We start from the raw sequence: 18,506 nt of genomic DNA, 5'->3' as shown, positions 1-18,506 counted from the left end.
CGCGGTTGTCATGGCGGCCCCGCCGGCCCTCAGCGGCGCCGACAAGGAGAAGGTGCGGGGCCGGGCGGGACCGGGACGGCGCCAGTGTCATCCCGGTGCCATCCCCACGGGTGTCTCTTGCAGCTGCGGGAGAAGCTGGCGCTGCTGAGGCGGGAGTACAGCGAGACCGTCATCCGGCTGCGGGTGAGCGGACCGGGCCGGGCCGGGCCGGGCCGGGGGGCTCCGGGGCACCGCCAGCCGGTCCCAGCCCCGCCGGGGTCTTGTGTGTCCGCAGCGAGCACGGAGAGCCGAGCGAGCCAGGAGCCACGACCGGCGGGAGCAGAGCCCCCCGGGTGGGAGCCGGGGAGAACGGGATGCCCCAGGTGGGAGATAATGGGAAGGGGATGCCCCAGGTGGGAGTCGTAGGCAGTCCCCCAGGACAGGGCGGTGGGAGCACCCCACGGCCACTGTTGCCCCGTGGCGCCCCCGGGACTGTCCTGCCGAGGATGCACCGGCCCCGCTGCCCCCACAGCCCCTCATGGCCCTGCCCTGGGGTCTGCAGTAACCTCTGCTCTGCTTCCCTCCTCACCAGGTCTGCAGTGCTCCCATCCTGACTGTAAGATCCCCATCTTCCCCTGCTAACAAAGCATAATTTTACCATGTGATGTTTTTCTTGGACAGGACTTTTGGAGTACATCACATATGTGACTTTTTTCCCCCAGGTTCTAGAGATAACACATCTTCTAGTGCTGAGAGAGGTGGGCCCTCTCAGGTACAGACTAAAACCTGCTCTGATGCTGACACGGAGAAGACAACATCTGTCACAGTTAAGCATGTTCTGGAATTCTCCAGTGGTGGGGTTAGCCCACAGGACAGCTCCTGGGCAGAAAGCCTTCAGGCCAGCCAGGAAGACCTGTGCTGTGGGACCATCAGGCCTGTCCCCATGGAGAAAAAGCCCCAAACCTCCCGAGGCATGATGAAGCTACGGAGACGGACGAAGGCTCAGGAATCAAAGGAAAGGGAATCAGTGCATGATGTGCATCTAATCAGTGCTGGTGAAATGGTGAAAAATCAAATTGCCAGTGCAGAGGAGCTTCAGTCACCAGTGTTCCGGCGCAGCAGCCCCTCACACACTGAGGAACCTGCTCCAAGGGCATCTGGGGCAGTACTTGTGCAGGGAGAAGGAAATAGTTTCACTCCTGATGCAACATCAGGGCTTGTACAGGATGTGTTTGAGGGCAGTGTTACTGCAGGAGAGCCTGAGCTGTCCCCACATGCACTGAGGGACAGCAGGGACATTTGTCAGCCTCAGTCCTCATGGGCTGTGGCCACACCTGATAGACATGAGCCGTGTTCACAGCATGGAGAGTCTGTTTTACTTGACCCCAGAGGTGACGGCAGAGAAGAATCCCCCAGTATAATAAAACAGCTGGAGGGTCAGAGTTTGTGTGAAGGTCAGGGAGAAATACGTGGGCTCCTGGATTTAATGTCAGAAAATGAAATGTTGCCTGACAGCAGAAATAACACCATAACCGAGGAGAGCAAAAACCGTGAAGGACATCAAAGTGACACTAATACCTTAAATCCCTGCCCTGCAGATAATGCTCTGGACAATGCTGAAGAGCTCTTAGAGAATCAACAGCTTGAAATTCAGTCAAGGCTTTCTCCTGCTGACAAGGCAGCACCTCCTGAGGGCATGCTGAGCTCCTGCACAGTGGTTGAGGGACTGCTCTTCCCCGTTGAGTACTACGTGCGGACAACTCGCCGCATGTCCAGCTGCCAGAGGAAGGTGGACCTGGATGCTGTAATCCTCAGCCAGCTGGGCAGGAGCAAGAAAGGGCAGCGGAGTAAATGCAAGCAAAAAGATGCAAACCCCAATCATCTCTCGCAAGAGAGAGCTGAGGGTGATTTGGAGCCAGGGGTTTTGCCCTTCCCTTGTCCTGAGGCGGAAAACGATCAAGCAAACTCAAGTAGTTCTCAGAAATCTCTTCCTGTGTCCAGCAGCAGCAGCACTTCTCTTGACTCCATTTCTCAGAAAAGCATCACTAGCAGAAGGCAAGGGCAGAGACAATCCCAGAGGAGACAGAAGGGAAGAAGAAAGTCTGCCTGCAAAGCCCCCATGCATCCAGTGTCACAAGAGCTTATAGAGAGTCAGGATCCCACAACGGCCAGTGAAAGCAGTGCTCTGCTGTCAAATGAGAACCAGAGTGAAAAGGAAAACTGTGATGCTAACCTCGAAAGGTCATCCTCAGACGAGAGGAGATTGTCTGGTGCTGCAGCACTGGGGTCTGCAGGGACAGGAGTGACTGGAGCTACGCAGCCAGCGGGTCCTGACCCTCCTCTGGGTGGGACCCAAGTGCCAGGCAGATGCTGTGAGACTCTGCTGGGGCAGGTTCAAAATCCGCTCCACAGCAGCGATTCCCTGAGCCCAGGGAGTGACACCTTTGCCAGCCGTGTGGGAGATGTGGAAGCCAAGGCTCCTGTGTGCCAGGGAGGCAAACACCCAGTGCAGCGTGTGAAGAGGCAGCGAGGAGCCTGTGGGGCTGAGCAGCTCCCCGGAGTCAGTGTCCCTCTGCGCCGCTCCCTGCGCTGCTCTGCCAGACACAGGGCCCACACAACCTCAGCAGGTACTTCCTCACACATAAATCCCCCAAAATGCCCCATTCCCCAAGGCAGGGAACATCCTGTGAGTGCAGGCCCTGCTGTTCACACCCTGCTGTGTTTATGCAAGAAAATACAATAGGGGTTAACTATTATTCTGTTAAAAATAGATTTATTTTTTTTAACATAGATTATTGTGGTGCCCATGTTCCTTGAACAATTCCAGAAACTTCTGCAGGGAATGAACAGAGGAGGAGCAGGGCTGGGAACTTACTGAGCTTCTGCCCTTGCTGTTGGAGTGAAGGTTGTGAACACTAGGGCTGGTTTGCCAGCAAATGGATGTTTCTGTTCCTCCAACTGAGTCTGCATGCTAATGATTATTTTCTCCTTTCTGAGGGTCTGTGAATATTGTGAAAAGAGAAAGTGTTGGGAGAAAACTAATAAACCAAACTGACTGAGTACTCAGGCTTATCTGTCAGGCTTTGGTGGTAGTCTCTGAGCTGAAGGCTTTATCCAGAGATAAAGTATAAAGTATCCAGAGTAACTGCAGAGTGTAGTCTTTCCAGAAAAGTGCCACTTCTGTGTGTTAAGATGAATATGGTGTTTTGGTGTTTTTTTTTTTTAAATCCAGGACAAACTTGATGAGAGATTCTGAAAAGGCAAGTTTATTATTTATGATTTTATGGCATGATGGTTATTTTATGACATGATGTTCTGTCTTGTATTTTTGTGTTTAGATGACAGCAGCAGAGGACACAGCTGTCCCGTGGGTTCCCAGGGTCCTGCTGCCCTTGGGCTCCCTGCGGAGGACCCCGAGACTCGTGGCTCCCTCTTCTCCTTCCGCAGCCTCCAGTGGCTGCTCCCTAAGCTGGGCATCAGGGACTTCCACTTACCAAATGAGGAATTTGGAGTACTGAAACTGGAGAAATTGAAATCTTCCCCTGTGTCTGACTTGGAGAATTTTGTGTCTGGGGATGGTGTGGCTCCAGAGGACACACCAGATGCACAAAAGAAGCCAAAAGAAAAAAGTCTCAGAAGTAATTTGATTTCGCCTTCCAAAAGCAAATTGCCTCAACTCCCCTGCATGGAAAGCCCAACTTCCAAGAAGAAGCTTTCCACCCATGAATTGCTATTTACTCCCATGGGGACTGTCTTGGCTGAGGCTTCCACTCACCCTGAGTCTCAGATTTCCTCATCTATTTTCCCTGCTGTGGGTGCAACCCCAGGTGTTTTACCTTCCGTGCACAGTGAGGTCCTCCCTGACACACCTTCTGTACCTGCCTTGCCAGCAACCCCATCTTCCCCCAGAGGAGCAGCTGCCCTGGTCCTGGGGGATGTGGCACACAGAGACCCTGCGGTGCCACTGCACCCCAGCAACTCTGCTGCAGGGGCTGCCAGAACCCAGGAGGAGCAAGGTACAACATTTCCTTCAGCAGCTGAAAGAGGTCCTGAGAATAAATCTGATGAGACTGTGTCCTTGGAGAAGCATCAGCAGTCAGAGAACAAAGAGCAGGAATCCTGCAGAGCTTCACCTGAACAGGTAAAGCTGGGATCTTTGTGAAGGGTACTAAGCCAGTGGTTTTGTGGGCAAATCTCCTTTTTCCAGAGTCCTGTCTGACTTCAGGGAGAAGTTCTCTTTGCATGCTAGTCCTGCATGGACCATAGCAGCGGCATGCAGTATCTGCATGAGAGGGACAAAGAGCATGCAACAATTCTGTCTCATTATTGCAGGCGCTGAATATAATTTCAAAGTTGAATTATACTCATTCTTTACTTTGTTCCTGCAGAAAAAAGATGTGGCAGAACAGTTGGCTCCATTGCTGCCTGATGACCCCAGAGAAGAGAGCTTGCAGTTTGTGTCAGAGCTAAAGGTGGGAGAACAGCAGGGAATTGTTACCGTGGCAGCAGCGGCTCTGCAAGGCTGTGTTAAACAAAAATGCAACAGGTAATGTCTGTCAGAGGAGAAGCAGCAGTGGTTTGTCTCAGCAGGACCCCTCGTGCTCGTGTGCCGTGGACGTGAGCACGGTGTGGTGGGCAGCAGCTGGCCGCAGGGAGCTGCGAGTGGTCACTGCCTCCGAGAGCACCGTGTCCGTCTGGGAGCCCCTGGCCCCCGACTGCTGGGGAAAGGTGCACACCTGGCACCTCAGAGAGGTATGAACACAGCCCTGCTTTCTAGAATTAAGGGCAGTTTTCTTGCCCCATGTGTTAGTTCTTCAGATACAAGGAGCTTGTGGCTTGTATGTGGTTGCATGTTATCTACTGGAATTTAACACCACATGCACACAATGGTGGCTGCACTTCACTTGTGCTTTTTCCAGTTACAGTCCCTGGAGACACATTTTGTCTCTTGCATCAACGGGGATTGTTTAATTAGGCAACCAGTCAGCAGAGAGTTCAGCTGTTCATTTAAGTGTGCTTCTTGAGGGGGGTCTGAAAATCAGTTCTGCTCCACATCATTTTACTTGAAACACTCTAGCAAATGAGAATGAAGTCAAAGGCACACTGTGGCTAACACTGAATTCTTGTTTTGTTGTCCCAGATTCCTGTAATCCAGATTGTTCCTCTGCCAGACACCTGTAACCTCGTGTGTGTAGCACTGGGAGAGCTGGAGATTGGAGAAATAAGGTTTTGTCTTTATTTCTTACTAGTACTTTGCACCCTGAGTAGCTGCAGCTGAACTCCTTGTGAAAAGTGGTTGAAATTATCTTTTTACGAATGTGGCACTTTCTCAGTTGCTTTAACTGTTGGAAAATGTGGAAGGGATTTCTAAAAATCAACTATAAAGACCTGTTTATTCACGTCAGAGCTGGCAGACTGATTGAACACAGGCTGATCTGTATATGCCACTGCATATTTGAGTGGGGCTTCCTCCTGTCATGGTGTGTGCTTGTCTCTTGATTTAGGCTCTTGCTTTATTCTCCTGAGACTGACTCATTCAAGCACTCCCTAGTGAAAACTGGGAACATAAAAGCAGTTGTTGGGCTAAAGGACCGGAGGCTGGTGAGCAGCAGCAGGACCATGCTGGAGCAGCAACTGGAGATGGTTTTACTCTCAGAGACAGGGGGGTGAGTTTGGGGGTGCTGCTGTGGGGTGGTCTCCGTGTGCTGGGTGGGATAAAAGTGAGGAAACACTCTGATGTAAAGCAGTGTCATGGTCCTCTTCCAGAACATGCACTTGTTGTTTTACCTGCTCTTCTGTGTACTGGTCTCCCTTCAGGAGCAAGGACAGGCAGGCTCTGATGCCCCCTGAAGAAACTGTTACAGCCTTTGCTGAAGTAGAAGGGATGAGAGAGGCCTTGGTGGGCACCACTGCAGGGAACAGCATTGTGGTTTGGTGAGTGTTTCCTCTGCCACACACAGTTTAGGGGCTGGGGGCAGGTTCAGCAGCTGCAGGGCTGTACAAGGGTGCTGGGTGGCTGCTGACCTGCTGTGAAATGGTGATTGTCAGAGGGCCTGCAGTGTGGCACCACAGTCAGACAGCCAGGGAGTGAACTGTGCTGCTCTAATTCCATTGCTTTTGTATCATCCTCACTACACCCTTCCTGTCTATTGGCTTCGTTTGCTTAATGTGGAACCAAACCCATGTCCGTCCTGCATAGGGGTGTAACTGTGATTAGAAATGTGTCAGAATTTGTGTTTTCACCAACTGCAGGAATCTGAAAACAGGTCAGCTCCTGAGGAAGATGGACATTGGTTATTCCTACCCAGCTTCCATCTGCCATCGAGCATATTCTGACTCTGTACGTACACAAAATTCACAGTTCATGCTTGGGCTGCAGTGACTAGGATGGGGATATAAAGGATTGAAGTTGCTAGAGAGGGTTGAACTATCAGCTCTGTTTCAATACACTGCAAATAATTCAAGGGTAAGCAGGTTACCAGGAGGAATAAATAACCCATGCTGGCTGCCTCAACTCCTGGCTTTCTGCAGGGTGCTTATGGAATGGCAGCAATGCATCCTGGTGCATTCCAAAGCTGCAGCATGCTGTGTGTGGGAAGCATAAGTGCTGTTGCCCAGGCCTGGTGCTTGGCAAGTCTCTTCCATGTCACACGTGGGTGCTGCCAGCATTAGAAACCCTCTGTGAATGGTTCCTCTGGACATACATGCCTGAGGGAATGAGCTGTGTAAAACCAGCATTCATACTAATCATCTTTCCCCACTTGCTTTTCCCTGTGCTGCGATTCCTGATGGATTTTTGTGCTTTATCAAGGATTTGATTGTTTTCAGTGAGCTTGTAACCTTTAGGGACAAGAATGTCTTGTCCAATAATGGTGCCTTGAGTCAGACTCTTTGGACTCTTCCTCAGATTATCCATCCCAGGATATTTCATGCAGGTTTGTGACTGTTCTGGGACCTACTGTTTTCAGTTGTGCTGCTTTCCATGGAATTCTTGTTGCATTTTAAGCTTGTAGGGATTAAAATGTGACCCAGAAACTTTACTTTTGTTTTTTGAAGTGTCACCTCATCCTATGGCAGGTTTAGCTTTTTGAAAAAGGAAGAGAAATTCATAAATCCCTTGGGTCATTGTGTTGCATCAGCCCTTATCAGCCAGCAGCTGCTTTTGCTTTTATCTAATTTGATAAGGAAAGTAAACCGTTTCTGTTTTCTTCAGTAAAAATAATTCATCACTGTTCATGGGGCTGTGATTAGAGAGAGTGTAACAGTTAATTTTTGGAAAATTATTTTAGTTTTTCTCCCCCTACTGTTGTTTTTAGTGATGTGTTTTCCCTCTCTGTTATCAGGGCCTTTTGTTTGTTGTTTTAAGCCATCCTCATGCCAAAGAGAACGAGTCCTGTGGGAGCCCAGCATTCCGTGTGGTGGCCTTCAACCCGCGCACGGGCCGGAGCGTGGGGGTGATGTTCTCCTGCCTCCCCCCAGGCCGTGCAGGCAGGCGAGTCCCTGGGCTGGGCTGGGCTGGCTCCTCGGGGCTTTGGGGGAGCCCCTGAGGAGCAGGGCAGCTCTGGCGGGGATCCAGGCTCCATCTCCAGTGGCATCCGGCCCTGCCGTGTGTCCGTGCGCGGGCTGGGGCCGGGGGTGTGGGCTGCTTCCTGCCCACATCCCACGCCAGGCTGTGCGCTGACCCCTCGCCCTGTCACCGTCACCGCGGGGACACAGGGCTGGGCTTTGTCCCTCGGGGCTGGGGGTGTGTCCCTGCTGAACCCCTGGCACCGCCTGTGAGTGCCTTTCCATGCTGCCAGGTTTGTTTGTGTGGAGCAGCTGGCTGCAGGCACGTGGCCTTTTCCTTCCCATGTCCTGCATTTTAAGGCATCAGCAGGGTCAGTCTTGCATTTAAGGCTCAGCCTTGCAGTGGCCTTACACAAGGAAATGTGATGGACATGTGGGAATAGTGGTTGATCAAGGTCTTGGTTACCGAGCAGTCATGGAATCAAAGAATGGTCTGGGTTTGAAGGGACCTTAAAGACCATTCAGTCCCACCCCCTGCCCTGTGCAGGAACACCTTCCACCGGACCAGGTTGTTCCAAGCCCTGTCCAGCCTGGTCTTGAACACGTGCAGGGGTTTTTCAAGAGTATCACTTTTTTAAGAGTACACTTTTCAAGCACGTTCTGAGTCTCCAGGAGGATTTTCTTGGCCTCCTCCCTTCCCAGTTGCACTGGAGGAACAGTCTGGAGTGTAGCTGCCTGCAGTTGCTATTAATCTTTAACTGAGCCCTTAGCTAATTGAACAAACGCTGCCGTGACGTTTCTGCACATCCCGTGCTGCCCGCTGACCCCCGTGTCCCCGCAGGTACCTGGAGGGTGACGTGTGGGACACTGCGGGGGCCGCCGTGCTGACGTCGGGCGCGGTGGCGGTGTGGGACCTGCTGCGGGGCCGGTGCACGGCGGTGCTGCCCGCGGGCCCCGCGGGGCACTGGGCGCTGGCCCGCTGGGCCGCCGGCGGGGCCGCCCTGCTGGCCGGGCACCGCACCGGGACCGTCCGCCTCTACCGGTACCGGGCCCCGCAGCCGGGAGCCGCCTGACGGGGCTGGGGCCGTGTGCCGTGTGTGTGCCGTGCCAATAAACGTTCTGCCTTCGGAACCAGCCCGTGTCTGTCGCTGCTGTCCGGGGGGGAGCTGTGGAGAAGGACCCGGCGGCTCTCATGGGCACCAGGCTGTCCGTGACCGGCAGTGTGTCCTGGGGGCCAGGGAGGGCAATGGTCACCCGGAGTGCACGTGGAAGAGCATTTCCAGCAGGTCGGGGAGGGGCTCCTTTGCTCAGCCCCGTGAGGCATGTCTGGGATGCTGTGTCCAGCTCTGAACTCCTCAAAACAGGAGGGACACGGCTCTCCTAGAGCGAGTCCAGCAGAGTCTGTGGAAATAATGAAAGGACTGGATCATCTCCCTGATGAGGAAAAGCTGAGAGAGTTGGGGCTGTTCAGCCTCAAGAGGAGACACAGCTGAGAGGGGCCTGATCAGGGTGTGTAAATATCTAAAGGGGGTGCCAAGGAGATGGATTGGGCTCTTCTCGGTGGTGCTGAGCAATAGGAGAGACTACGGGCATGGGAAATTCCAGTGCACATGATGTAAACTTTCCTGTGCAGACCCAAGAGGGTCTGGAATCTCCCGGAGTGAGGTGTTCCCGGCCCGGGGATCGCCGCTCCCGGCCCGGTCCGCGGGATCCCGCCCGGGGCGCTGCGGCCGCCGCCCGGCAGAGGGCGCTGCAGGCGCGGAGGGTCCCGCGCGGCGCCCGCCGGGACAGCGATAATGGCGGCCCGTGTCCTCTCGTCCTGCGCCCGCCGCCTGCTGCCGCTGCCCGCCCGCCCCGCCGCGCTCCGCTCCCTCCGCCGCCTGCCGCCCGCCGCGCCCGTCCCGCCGGGCCGCCCCGCGCCGCCCGCGCTGCTCCGCCCGCCGCGCCTGGCCGCGCCGCTCTGCCGCGGCTTCTCCGAGCTGCCGCCGCTGACCTTGGCCGACATCAAGGACCGGGTGCTCTACGTGCTCAAGCTCTACGATAAGATCGACCCCGAGAAGGTGAGCGGGCCGGGGGGGCAGGCGGGAGGGCCCCGGGCCCCGGTGTAACGGGAGCTGCTGCCCCGGGTGCCCGTGCCCCGCTGACCGCCGTGTCCTCCCCAGCTCACAGCCGAGTCCCACTTCATGAAGGACCTGGGCCTGGACAGTCTGGACCAAGTGGAGATCATCATGGCCATGGAGGACGAGTTCGGTAAGGGCGCCCGGGGCTGCCGGCGGCGGCCGGGCCGTGGGAGCGGCGGCACCGCTGGCCTGTGCCGTGTGGGGCAGGGAGAAAGACACGGGGCCAGCCCTGAGAGCAGAGCAAAACACACAGAGCAGAGCAGACCTCCCAGAGCCAGCCCTGAGAGCAGAGCAAACCTCCTAGAGCCACCAGTGAGCTGGGCACCCGCAGGAGTCGGGAATTTGGCCCTTTGCTCCGCAGCTCAGCCCCTTTGGAAGCAGGGATTCTCTCCCACCCCCCATGGGCACCACCCGTGGAGGGGGAAAGGGGAGCAGTGGGTGCTGAGCTTGGCATTGCAGGTAAAGAAACTCTGGCAGTCCAGGTTGTTTCTGCTTGCCAGATTTTTTTCATCCTTAATCCTACTAGAGGGAAAAAAAAAGTGTTTTCTCCCTATCAGTTTATGTTCCAAAATTCTTTTTACTTCCTTTGGACTTCTTCATGCTTCCCTCTAAAGGTCATGAATTCTGCAGTAGGTGCCTAAATGTCACCTTGGGCCATCGCTGGGGTTTGGTCACACTCTAAGCCCAAGGTGGATGTTTCACTCTCAGAGCCTTTGCTGGCAGTGTGTCTGTAATCCCGAAGTGAACTGTGTGTGTGGCCAGGAGCGCCAAAAAAGAAACCAAACATTTCTAGGCTGTTTCTGACCAGTTCCACCACTAAGAGCCCTAGTATCCTGACCTGGTGTTTGCTCCATGCAAGCACGACAGCACGCTCAGCCTGAGGGGCTTCAGGTCCTGCCTGGAAGTCCAAGAATGTCCCCCTGCCACACACCGGTGTCTGGGGGGCTCTGGGAAGGCCCTGGTGGCTTTAACAAGACACAGGGGGCACTGGCTTCTGCTGTGCCTGCCGTGTCCCCTGTCTCTAAGTGGTGTCACTTCGGGCAGTGCACTGATGGAGCTGACTCAGCAACCCCTGCCTGCCTGTCCCCTGAGGCTGCAGCCATCCCTTCCTCGCCCTTGCTCCTGTTTCCATTTGGTTTGGGCTGAGTGTGTGCCCTTCCTTGCAGGATTTGAAATTCCTGACGGAGATGCAGAGAAGCTGATGTGCCCACAGGAGATTGTAGATTACATTGCAGATAAGAAGGATGTTTATGAGTGAAGCAGTTCCTCAGAGGTGAGTTCAGAGGTGCTCTGAGGGCACACACCGGGGTAGGGGCAGAGCAGGGTGATGTGTGACACATGTGGCAGGGGCTGGCAGCAGCTGTTGGTGCCAGCAGGGAGGGTGAGTGGGATGTGTTTTCCTGAGGGTGGGGGGTGTTTTCCTGAGGCACCTGCAGGTGGAGACAGGACGTGGGGCTCAGCCTCTCCTCTTGTCCTGCCTGGCACATGCAGCACTCAGCTCATCCCCAGGGCAGTGGTGGGTGGCAAATTCGTCTCAGCCATGGCCCCCATCTCCCCGTGCCCCCCAGCCTTGTGCAGGGTGTGTGGGGACACCTCAGGCCCCCACGTGTGGGGGCACCTCAGCCCCCGCTGCTGCTGCTGTTTCCTCTGCCGCAGCCGGGAAGGAAATGGGCAGGAAAGGGTTATAGGAGTGACCAGGGAGGGCTGCAGGGGAAATGAGGTGGCCTCGGGCCAGCCTGCAGCACTGATTCACATTCCTGCCTGTTCCTGTGTGGCTCCAGGCTTCCCCCCCAACTCCCCAGGGCCGGGGGGCTGCCACCCTTCTCTTTCCAGGGCCAGGGTGGGAGCTGTGGCCTCTGGAGAGAACTGGGGGCTCCTTCTGTGCCTCTGTTTAGCACTCAGCATGTCCTGACCCACTTCTGTACCTTTGAATGCTTGATGAGATGTTAAACATGTGGATTTTGTTTTCCCAGGAGTTGTCCCACACCAGGACTGGGCTGGTGCCGGCAGGGATGGATGGAGTGCACACGCTGTCCCACTGCAGCCTTCTTTGGGAAGCTGCACATGGATGTTGTATTTAAAGCTGTCTGAATGTGTTGTCATTTAAAAACAAGTGAAAAACAGGAATAAAGAGTTAAGACCATTCTGGTGGTGGCTGTTCTGTCTCACAGTGGGTGGATCCTGGTGATGGTGTTGGGATGTGAAGGACACTCTGGGGACCCTGCCCTGAGATTTGGCTGTGCCCTGCATGCTTGTAACTGTTTATTTCACAGGGCTGGTAAAAACAAGTTCTGTGTGAAAGGCTTCTGCTTTCCTGATGGAAAATAAGGGGGGGAATGATTTTCCTGCTGCTGAACAGCAAATTCACATTGCTGTTCCTGTACACCGGGTTCATCTCAGCACGGGGGCCTTGCTTTAACCCTCACGAGGCAGGAACGGGTTATTTCTGAACACTGCACAGTTTTTCCTCAGAGCCAAGAAACACTGCCAGGCTGGGAGCCAAGGAAGTGTCAATGGGGGAGGTAAGGTTGGAAAATGGAGCAGAGGCTGCAGTGCCGCACATGCTGTGTTGTAGTGGGGTGTTCCCGGGGTGTTTCCAGGAGCTGCACTTCACTGTGAGATCTCTGGAAGACCGTGACCCTCTGCCTCCGGGGCCCAGGTGTTGCTCTCGTGGTGCCCTTGGAAACTTCTCCCTGTCTCCACAGCCTGGCTGAGCTCTGAGACGTTTTCTGAGCAGCTGCACAGCAGATCTGGGGGCACACGGTGCGTTTGGCCGCTGTGTCTGCGGTGGTTTCCCCGTGGCATGGACACAAGATATCTGATGGAGGGGAGTGGTCGCTGGGCTCCTTTGGGTGTGGTGGCCCTGAGGGACGTGGTGAGGGACCTGCAGCCAGAGGTGACAAGGGTGTCCTGGGGGAGCCTTTGCCCCGGCACGGCTGACAGAGTGGGGACAGCCGGGGCAGAGCACGTGTCCCGGGACGAACCGGTGGGAGGAGGACGGTGGTATGTGAGTCTCGGGTCCCGCAGGCGGCGGCTCCGCGCTGAGCCCCGGGGGCCGTGCCGAGTGCCCCGGGGTGGGTCCCGCTGCCGAGCCCCGGTCCGCCCGGCCCGGAGGGAGGGAGCTCCGAGGCCGGGGCTGGTGCCGGTGCCGGTGCCGCGGGGCGGGTCCGGGCCGGGGGCTGCGGTTCCCGGCGCCTCCGCCCCGCCGCAGCGGGGGCGGGCGGGGGCTTCCTGCCGCCGCCTGGCAGAGCCGCCCGCGCCGCGCCATGGAGCGGCCCCGGCTCCCGCTCCCCCGAGCCCGGCCGCCGCTGCCCCGGCTCCTGGCCGCCGCAGGTGAGCGAGGCGGGGGAGGTGGGCACGGCCGGGAAGGGTCCCCGGCCCCGCCGGTCCCTGGGCGGGGGATGCTGCGCTCGGGGGCGGCGGCGGCAGGGCCGGTGCATCCCGGCGGCCCGGAGGTCTGCGGCGGCGGTGGGGCCGGTACCGGCACCGGGCGGGTCCGTGTGCCCGATGGCGCTGGGGTTGGGGGCGGCGGCTGCTGTTGCTCTGTGTCTCTGAGACCTGCCCAGAGAGGGCCCGGCCGCGGGGCACCGGGAGAGCGGGCAGCGGGGCGGGCACGGCGGCGGTGGCCGCGTGCCGTGCTGTGGCCGTTCCGTGCCGTGTGTGGCCGTTCCGTGCCCTGCTGTGCTACCAGCCCTGGCGGCTCGGTGGCCTCGAAGGCCGCGGGTGCTGCCCCTGCGGGAGGCGCCGGTGGCGAGCGGGGCCCACAGGGCTCGGGGTGATCCCCGGGCAGTCCCAGCCCCACCCGGGCAGTGTCCACCCGCCGTACTGAACCACCCATTGTCCCCGGAGAGGAGCCGCCACGGGCCCCGGAGCCCAGCTCGGGGCGCTGGCGTCGTGCCTCGCCCGCGGACGCGCTGGTGCAGGTGTTGGCACGTGCAGAGTGAGGTGGTGGGGCAGGACTGGGCACCGTTCCTTGGGACCAGGGCAGATGGTTCCCAGCTGGGTTTGGGCTCTTCTGGAGCATCTCCTTCAGCAGAGCCACCCACGGTGAACAGAAGGGAGAAAGGGACCCCAGCCCTCAGCGGTAGCTCGGGGGTCGGTGCCTGGTGCTGGTGCAGGACGCTTAGTGCCCAGCACGCTGCTCCTTTCCCTCTCCCCCAGTGCTGGTGGAATGCTGCGCGCGGCTCTGCCCCGCTCTGGGCAGCGGGATGGGCTCCACCTTGAGCGCTGCCGACCCTTGCGTCCACCTGGGCACCGCGGAGGGGGAGCGCTGCCGGACAGGTACTGCCGCGGCCGGGACCGCCCCTCCTGCAGCCCTTGGTGGCTCCGTGCGCCGGCCACGTGTGCTGGGGCCCGCGGTGGCCGCTGTGGGTGCCAGAGCTGCTCAGTGTCCTTCCCCTCTGCCCGCAGATCGCCCGCAGCGAGGAGCTGGCACCGGGCAGGTGCCCACACCGGAGGCCGTGGGGCACCTGCGGACTGAGGCTGAACTGCTGCCCTTCCCTGGGACCCCCGCAGGGACAGCCGAGCTCTCCAGCCTGCAGGACGGCCCCAGAGGCCCCGGGCAGGGCAGGGAGGGGACAGGGCTGGCGGTGTGGGGTGGTATAACCACCCAGCCCCTGCGGCCCTCGGTCTCCGCAGGCACCACTGGACAGGCAGCAGGCAGGGAGCAGCCATCCCCTGCCAGCCTGGGGGGCACCAGAGCAGGGGCCCCAGCCCCTGGGGAGGCCAACACAGGTCCTGCAGCCACGCAGCGCCTGGGCACTGACCCCGTAGGACATGGGACGTCAGAAGGTGCCACAACAGTGGAGGGGACACTTTTGCATTCACTATCCTCCGTGACAGTGCCAGGTTCTGCCAGGGGACAGTGGAGGCCCAGCAGCACCCTGCTGGGATGGAGGGCCATTGGGACAGAGCAGAGCCAGAACGACACTGTCCAGCTGGGTGACAGCAGCCCAGGAACCCGCCCGAGCACGGTGCTGGCCACTGACAGCTCAGCACCAGGGACAACAGGGACATCACCCTTTGCTGGGGGGCTGCAGAGGCTGCTGACCCCCACAGGGACACTGCAGGGGACACACTGGGATCTGCCAGGGCTGTCAGGAGGACAGAGCTTTGCTTCCCACCCACAGGAGGGTCCCCGCTCTGCCCCTCACCCCTCTGCAGTGTCCCTTGGGCCTGGTGGGGGCTCTTTGGCCAGCACAGCCTGGCCAGCCGTGGGGACAGGCCCAGCCATGCTGCCTGCCACACGCAGGGGCTCAGGTCTGCCTCTCCCCACCACCAGGGCCAACACCCCAGGGGGGACATCTCCCAGCCAGGGAGGAGCCCTGGAGCTGACCAAGGGGGTTTTGGGCCCACCCGACAGGGGGGGTCCCCCTGAGCACAGTCACATCCCCCTGAGCCCATCAGCCACCCCGGGGCAGTCCCCTGGCAGCACCGCTGTGGCACAGGGTGGGGTGACACACACTAGTCCTGGATCCTCCCACACCCCCCTGTCCCCACAGTCTGCCCCAGCCCGTGGCTCTGCAGTGACCCCACTGTCGACCCCGCTGCCTTCCCCTGGGACCGGCTGGGGGGTCCTGGGATTCGACCCCACTGTGGGCACCCCCCTGGGAGACCTCTCCCCAGGGCTGCCCCATTCCAGCTCGAGGGTGGGTTCTGCTGAGAGCCCTCCAACCCTAGGGGGCACCCAGGTGGGAGTGAGCAGCCTGGCACCCCCCTCAGCACCTGGGCCTCCCCAGCAGCCAGCTTTGTCTCAGCCTGCGTCTTCCCTGGGACCGACCTCTGCTATTGGTGTCACCACCACCAGTGTCACTGCCACCATCACAGCTGCCACCAGCCCAGAAAGGCTCGGGGACATGGGGACAGTCACAGCAGAGTCACGTGCTGTACTGCAGAGGGATGTGGTGGGGCTGACATGGGGGTCCCCAGCTCAGGTGCCCACTGTGATGCCTGGGACCCCCCAGCAGCCCACACATTCCCGTGGTGGGGGCCCTGGGTCTCCCCCAGCTGCAGTGGACGCAGACCTGGCCCAGCCCTCGAGCAGCCCCAGAGGGAGGACGGACACTGACACCCCCCAGGTGACACCGGCTGGGGTGGGCAGGGCCCCCCAGGTGTTCATTGTGGAAGATCAGCCCCCACTCCTGAGAGGTGAGTGTGAGGTTTCGGGATCCTCTGCTGGGGCACGGCAGGAGGGGGAGAGGGCCTGGGAGCCACCAGCATGGGGTGGGGTGGGGGGGTCGTGGTGGTGCCCCTGGGGTGGGGTCATGACCTGCTGGTCCCCATCCTCTCCTGCAGCTTCCCTCCTGCGTGTCCCCTGTGAGCTGGTGCTGGACATGCCGTTCGTCCCGGCCCTGCAGAACCCCGGCTCCCTCGAGCGCCAGGAGCTGCTGCACGACTTCAACCAGACGGTGAGTGCGGGCTGGGCCGGGGGCTGCGCGCCGGGGACACCGCGCTCAGCCCCCGCCCCCTGTGCAGGTCACTCCCCTCTTCGCCTCGGTGCCTGGCTTCCTGCGGCTGGAGGTGACGGGCATCAGGTGGGTGGTGGCACAGCCCCGCGGCGTGTGACGTTCCCCGGCACGGGCACAGGGACTGTCACACGCTGCGGGGCGCGGGCAGTGCCGGGGCGCGGTGCTGGGCCGGGGGCCGGCGGTGTCCAGACCCGGCCGTGTCCCCGCAGGGAGGGCAGCGTGGTGCTGGCCTACGACGCGCTGTTCGCCGCGGAGCAGCTGCCGGGCCCGGGGCTGGACCAGCTCCTGGGGGCCGCGCTGGGCTCGGCCCGGGCCCCGCCGGGGCTGGCACTGGGCACAGCCCCCGTCCTGCGCCACGCGGCTCCGGGTGAGTGCGGGGGACCGGGGGCGCGGTGGGGGCACGCTGGGCAGGGAGCGGTGACACAGCTGGAGCCGTCCCTGCAGCGAGGCCGCTGGACCCCTGTGCTGTGCTCTTCGCCTGCCCCTCCGGCTTCGCCTGCGTGTCCAGGACGGACGGGAACGTGACCTGCACCTCCCTGTGCCACCGTGACTACTGCAAGAACCACGGCATCTGCTCCCACGACCGGGACCACCAGCCCCGCTGCCAGTGAGTGCCCTGGGGACAGCCCGGGGGGCGGGCACCGTTCCCCCGGCGCTGATGGACCCCTCGGTGCAGGTGCCCTGTGGGCAGCGATTTCTGGTTCATGGGGCTGCGCTGTGACTACCGAGTGACCCAGCAGAGCCTGCTGGGCATGGCGGCCGGGGTCCTGCTCAGCATCATCCTCCTGGGCGCCGTCCTCGCCGCCATCGCCGTCCGCCGCTTCAAGGCGCTGCTGCTGGAGGCCAGGGCCGAGCAGACCCGTAGCAGGTGGGAGCACGGAGCCCCGGGGGCCTGGGCTGGGGTCTGTGGGCTCCGGGAGGGAGGGCACTCCTGGGTGGCTGGGGGCGAGGGGCAGGGAAAGCCACGGTGGGGTGGTTGGGCTGGGGCTGAGCTCTGCCGAGGAAAACGCCGTGGGGTGGCTGATGGCGGCGGTGGGAGGTGCTGGGGTGGGGTAGCACCTGTGGGGCCCAGCAGCGGCTGCTCCCGGAGCCAGGGTAGTGCCCCGCGGCCGGCAGGGGGTGTGGGTGTGTGTCTGGTGCCAGGGGATGCTCACCACGGGAAGTGGGGTGCAGCCAGAGAGGCCTGCTGGGGCTGGGGGGCTGCACTGAAGGGCTGTGGGCTCTGCTGCTGTGGACAGATGTGTGGGATGTGCTGCTGAGCCCACACTACGTGGTCCCTGGGACCCCTCGGTGCTGCCCGTGGCGCAGGGTCCGCCTGCCCCAGCGTGTCCCACCCGAGCCGCGGGGGAAGGCGAGGCTCCGGCACAGCCCTGACAAAGCTCATTTGGGAACGGGGCTCTGCTGTCCTGGCCCCGCTGCCCGTTTTGTAATGTGCCCTGGGGATTGTTCCCGAGGAAACCGCTGCAACAGCTGCAACCACCCGGGTGCTGTGGCCAGAGGCTGAGCAGTGTCACGGGCTCTGTCCCCACCCTGGCTGTGCGGCTGGGCCCTTCCCTGCACCCAGGAAATTTGGGCAGAAATCTGCGATCTGTGTCATCAGGCAGTCACTGGGGCTGTGTGCTCATGTGCTTGTGTGTGTGCATGTGTGTGTACACACGTGTACATGTGCCTGCCCTGTGTGTACATGTGTGTGTATATGTGTGCACACCTGTGTGTGTCCCTGTGTGCACCTGTGTGTGTGTACATGTGTGTCCACAGCTGTGTACCTGTGTGTACCTGTGTGCCTGTGTGTGTCCGTGTGTGCACACCTGTGTGTACCTGTGTGTGTCCCTGTGTGTGTACCTGTGTGTCCCCGTGTGTGCACACCTGTGTATGTCCCTGTGTGCACACACGTGAGCCCCTGTCCGTCCCGCCCCGCAGTTACCGCCGTTTCTGCCGCCTGGACGATGTCTCAGCGCAGTACTGGTCCCGCTCGGGGCTGCCCTCGGCCAGCTCTCTGGACAACCCGGCCTTCAGCAACTCGGAGGAGCTGCTGCACCTCCAGGTGCTGGACAGCGGCTGCTGCGGCTGCCGCGGGGACTCGGCTGTCACCGACGGTGCCAAGCGGGGCACGGCACCCTGTGCCCACCCGCGGTGCCGGCCCAGGTAGGGACCGGACCCTTCTCCCGTCCCGGGAAGCAGGGCCCGGCCCGGGGCTGGCTCGGGGGGCTGTGGTGACTCTGGGCAGGGAGGGCTTTGGGGCACACGGGGCCCTGGAGCCGCGTTTGCAGCCCTGCCCGGCCAGTGGCTGCTCCAGCACGGGCAGCGCCGGGAGCTCTGACAAACCCCCAGCCCCCGGAGCCCACCGAGCAGTGCCTGGGTTATTTTATTTTCTCCCATGGGAGGGGCTGTGTGCGCTGGGACTGCTGTAAGGGAGGAGAGTTCCCATCTGCAG

At 60.1% G+C, this 18,506-nt stretch overlaps 3 protein-coding genes across 3 annotated transcripts in view; all 3 read left to right on the top strand.

Annotated features, from left to right (window-relative positions):
• The first annotated feature begins 4 nt into the window (after positions 1-4).
• Positions 5-8,634, top strand: PALB2 (partner and localizer of BRCA2). Its single transcript, XM_066198537.1, has 13 exons — positions 5-52; positions 124-183; positions 275-362; positions 702-2,606; positions 3,318-4,120; positions 4,368-4,451; positions 4,570-4,731; positions 5,120-5,205; positions 5,484-5,645; positions 5,797-5,913; positions 6,232-6,319; positions 7,323-7,471; positions 8,327-8,634. The coding sequence occupies exons 1-13, from the start codon at positions 11-13 to the stop codon at positions 8,556-8,558; spliced, it is 3,978 nt and encodes a 1,325-aa protein (XP_066054634.1). The 5' UTR covers positions 5-10; the 3' UTR covers positions 8,559-8,634.
• Positions 8,635-9,257: 623 nt separating this feature from the next.
• Positions 9,258-11,748, top strand: NDUFAB1 (NADH:ubiquinone oxidoreductase subunit AB1). Its single transcript, XM_066198539.1, has 4 exons — positions 9,258-9,545; positions 9,648-9,735; positions 10,772-10,878; positions 11,579-11,748. The coding sequence occupies exons 1-3, from the start codon at positions 9,282-9,284 to the stop codon at positions 10,861-10,863; spliced, it is 444 nt and encodes a 147-aa protein (XP_066054636.1). The 5' UTR covers positions 9,258-9,281; the 3' UTR covers positions 10,864-10,878; positions 11,579-11,748.
• Positions 11,749-14,246: 2,498 nt separating this feature from the next.
• The window catches only part of LOC136297891 (interphotoreceptor matrix proteoglycan 2-like), a 4,974-nt gene continuing 714 nt past the window's right edge, over positions 14,247-18,506 (top strand). The window contains exons 1-7 of the mRNA XM_066198205.1: positions 14,247-15,752; positions 15,900-16,012; positions 16,080-16,138; positions 16,282-16,439; positions 16,517-16,679; positions 16,749-16,940; positions 17,993-18,217. Coding sequence (XP_066054302.1) covers positions 14,837-15,752; positions 15,900-16,012; positions 16,080-16,138; positions 16,282-16,439; positions 16,517-16,679; positions 16,749-16,940; positions 17,993-18,217 — 1,826 coding nt within the window. The 5' untranslated portion in view covers positions 14,247-14,836. The remainder of the gene's footprint in view (positions 15,753-15,899; positions 16,013-16,079; positions 16,139-16,281; positions 16,440-16,516; positions 16,680-16,748; positions 16,941-17,992; positions 18,218-18,506) is intronic.

This window comes from Chamaea fasciata, unplaced genomic scaffold (genome assembly GCF_029207755.1).
Source record: "Chamaea fasciata isolate MVZ Bird 193981 ecotype frontalis unplaced genomic scaffold, bChaFas1.0.hap1 SCAF_16, whole genome shotgun sequence".
Lineage (NCBI taxonomy): Eukaryota > Metazoa > Chordata > Aves > Passeriformes > Sylviidae > Chamaea > Chamaea fasciata.
The sequence above is the reverse complement of the archived record's forward strand: the minus strand, read 5'-3'. Positions and strand labels throughout refer to the sequence as shown.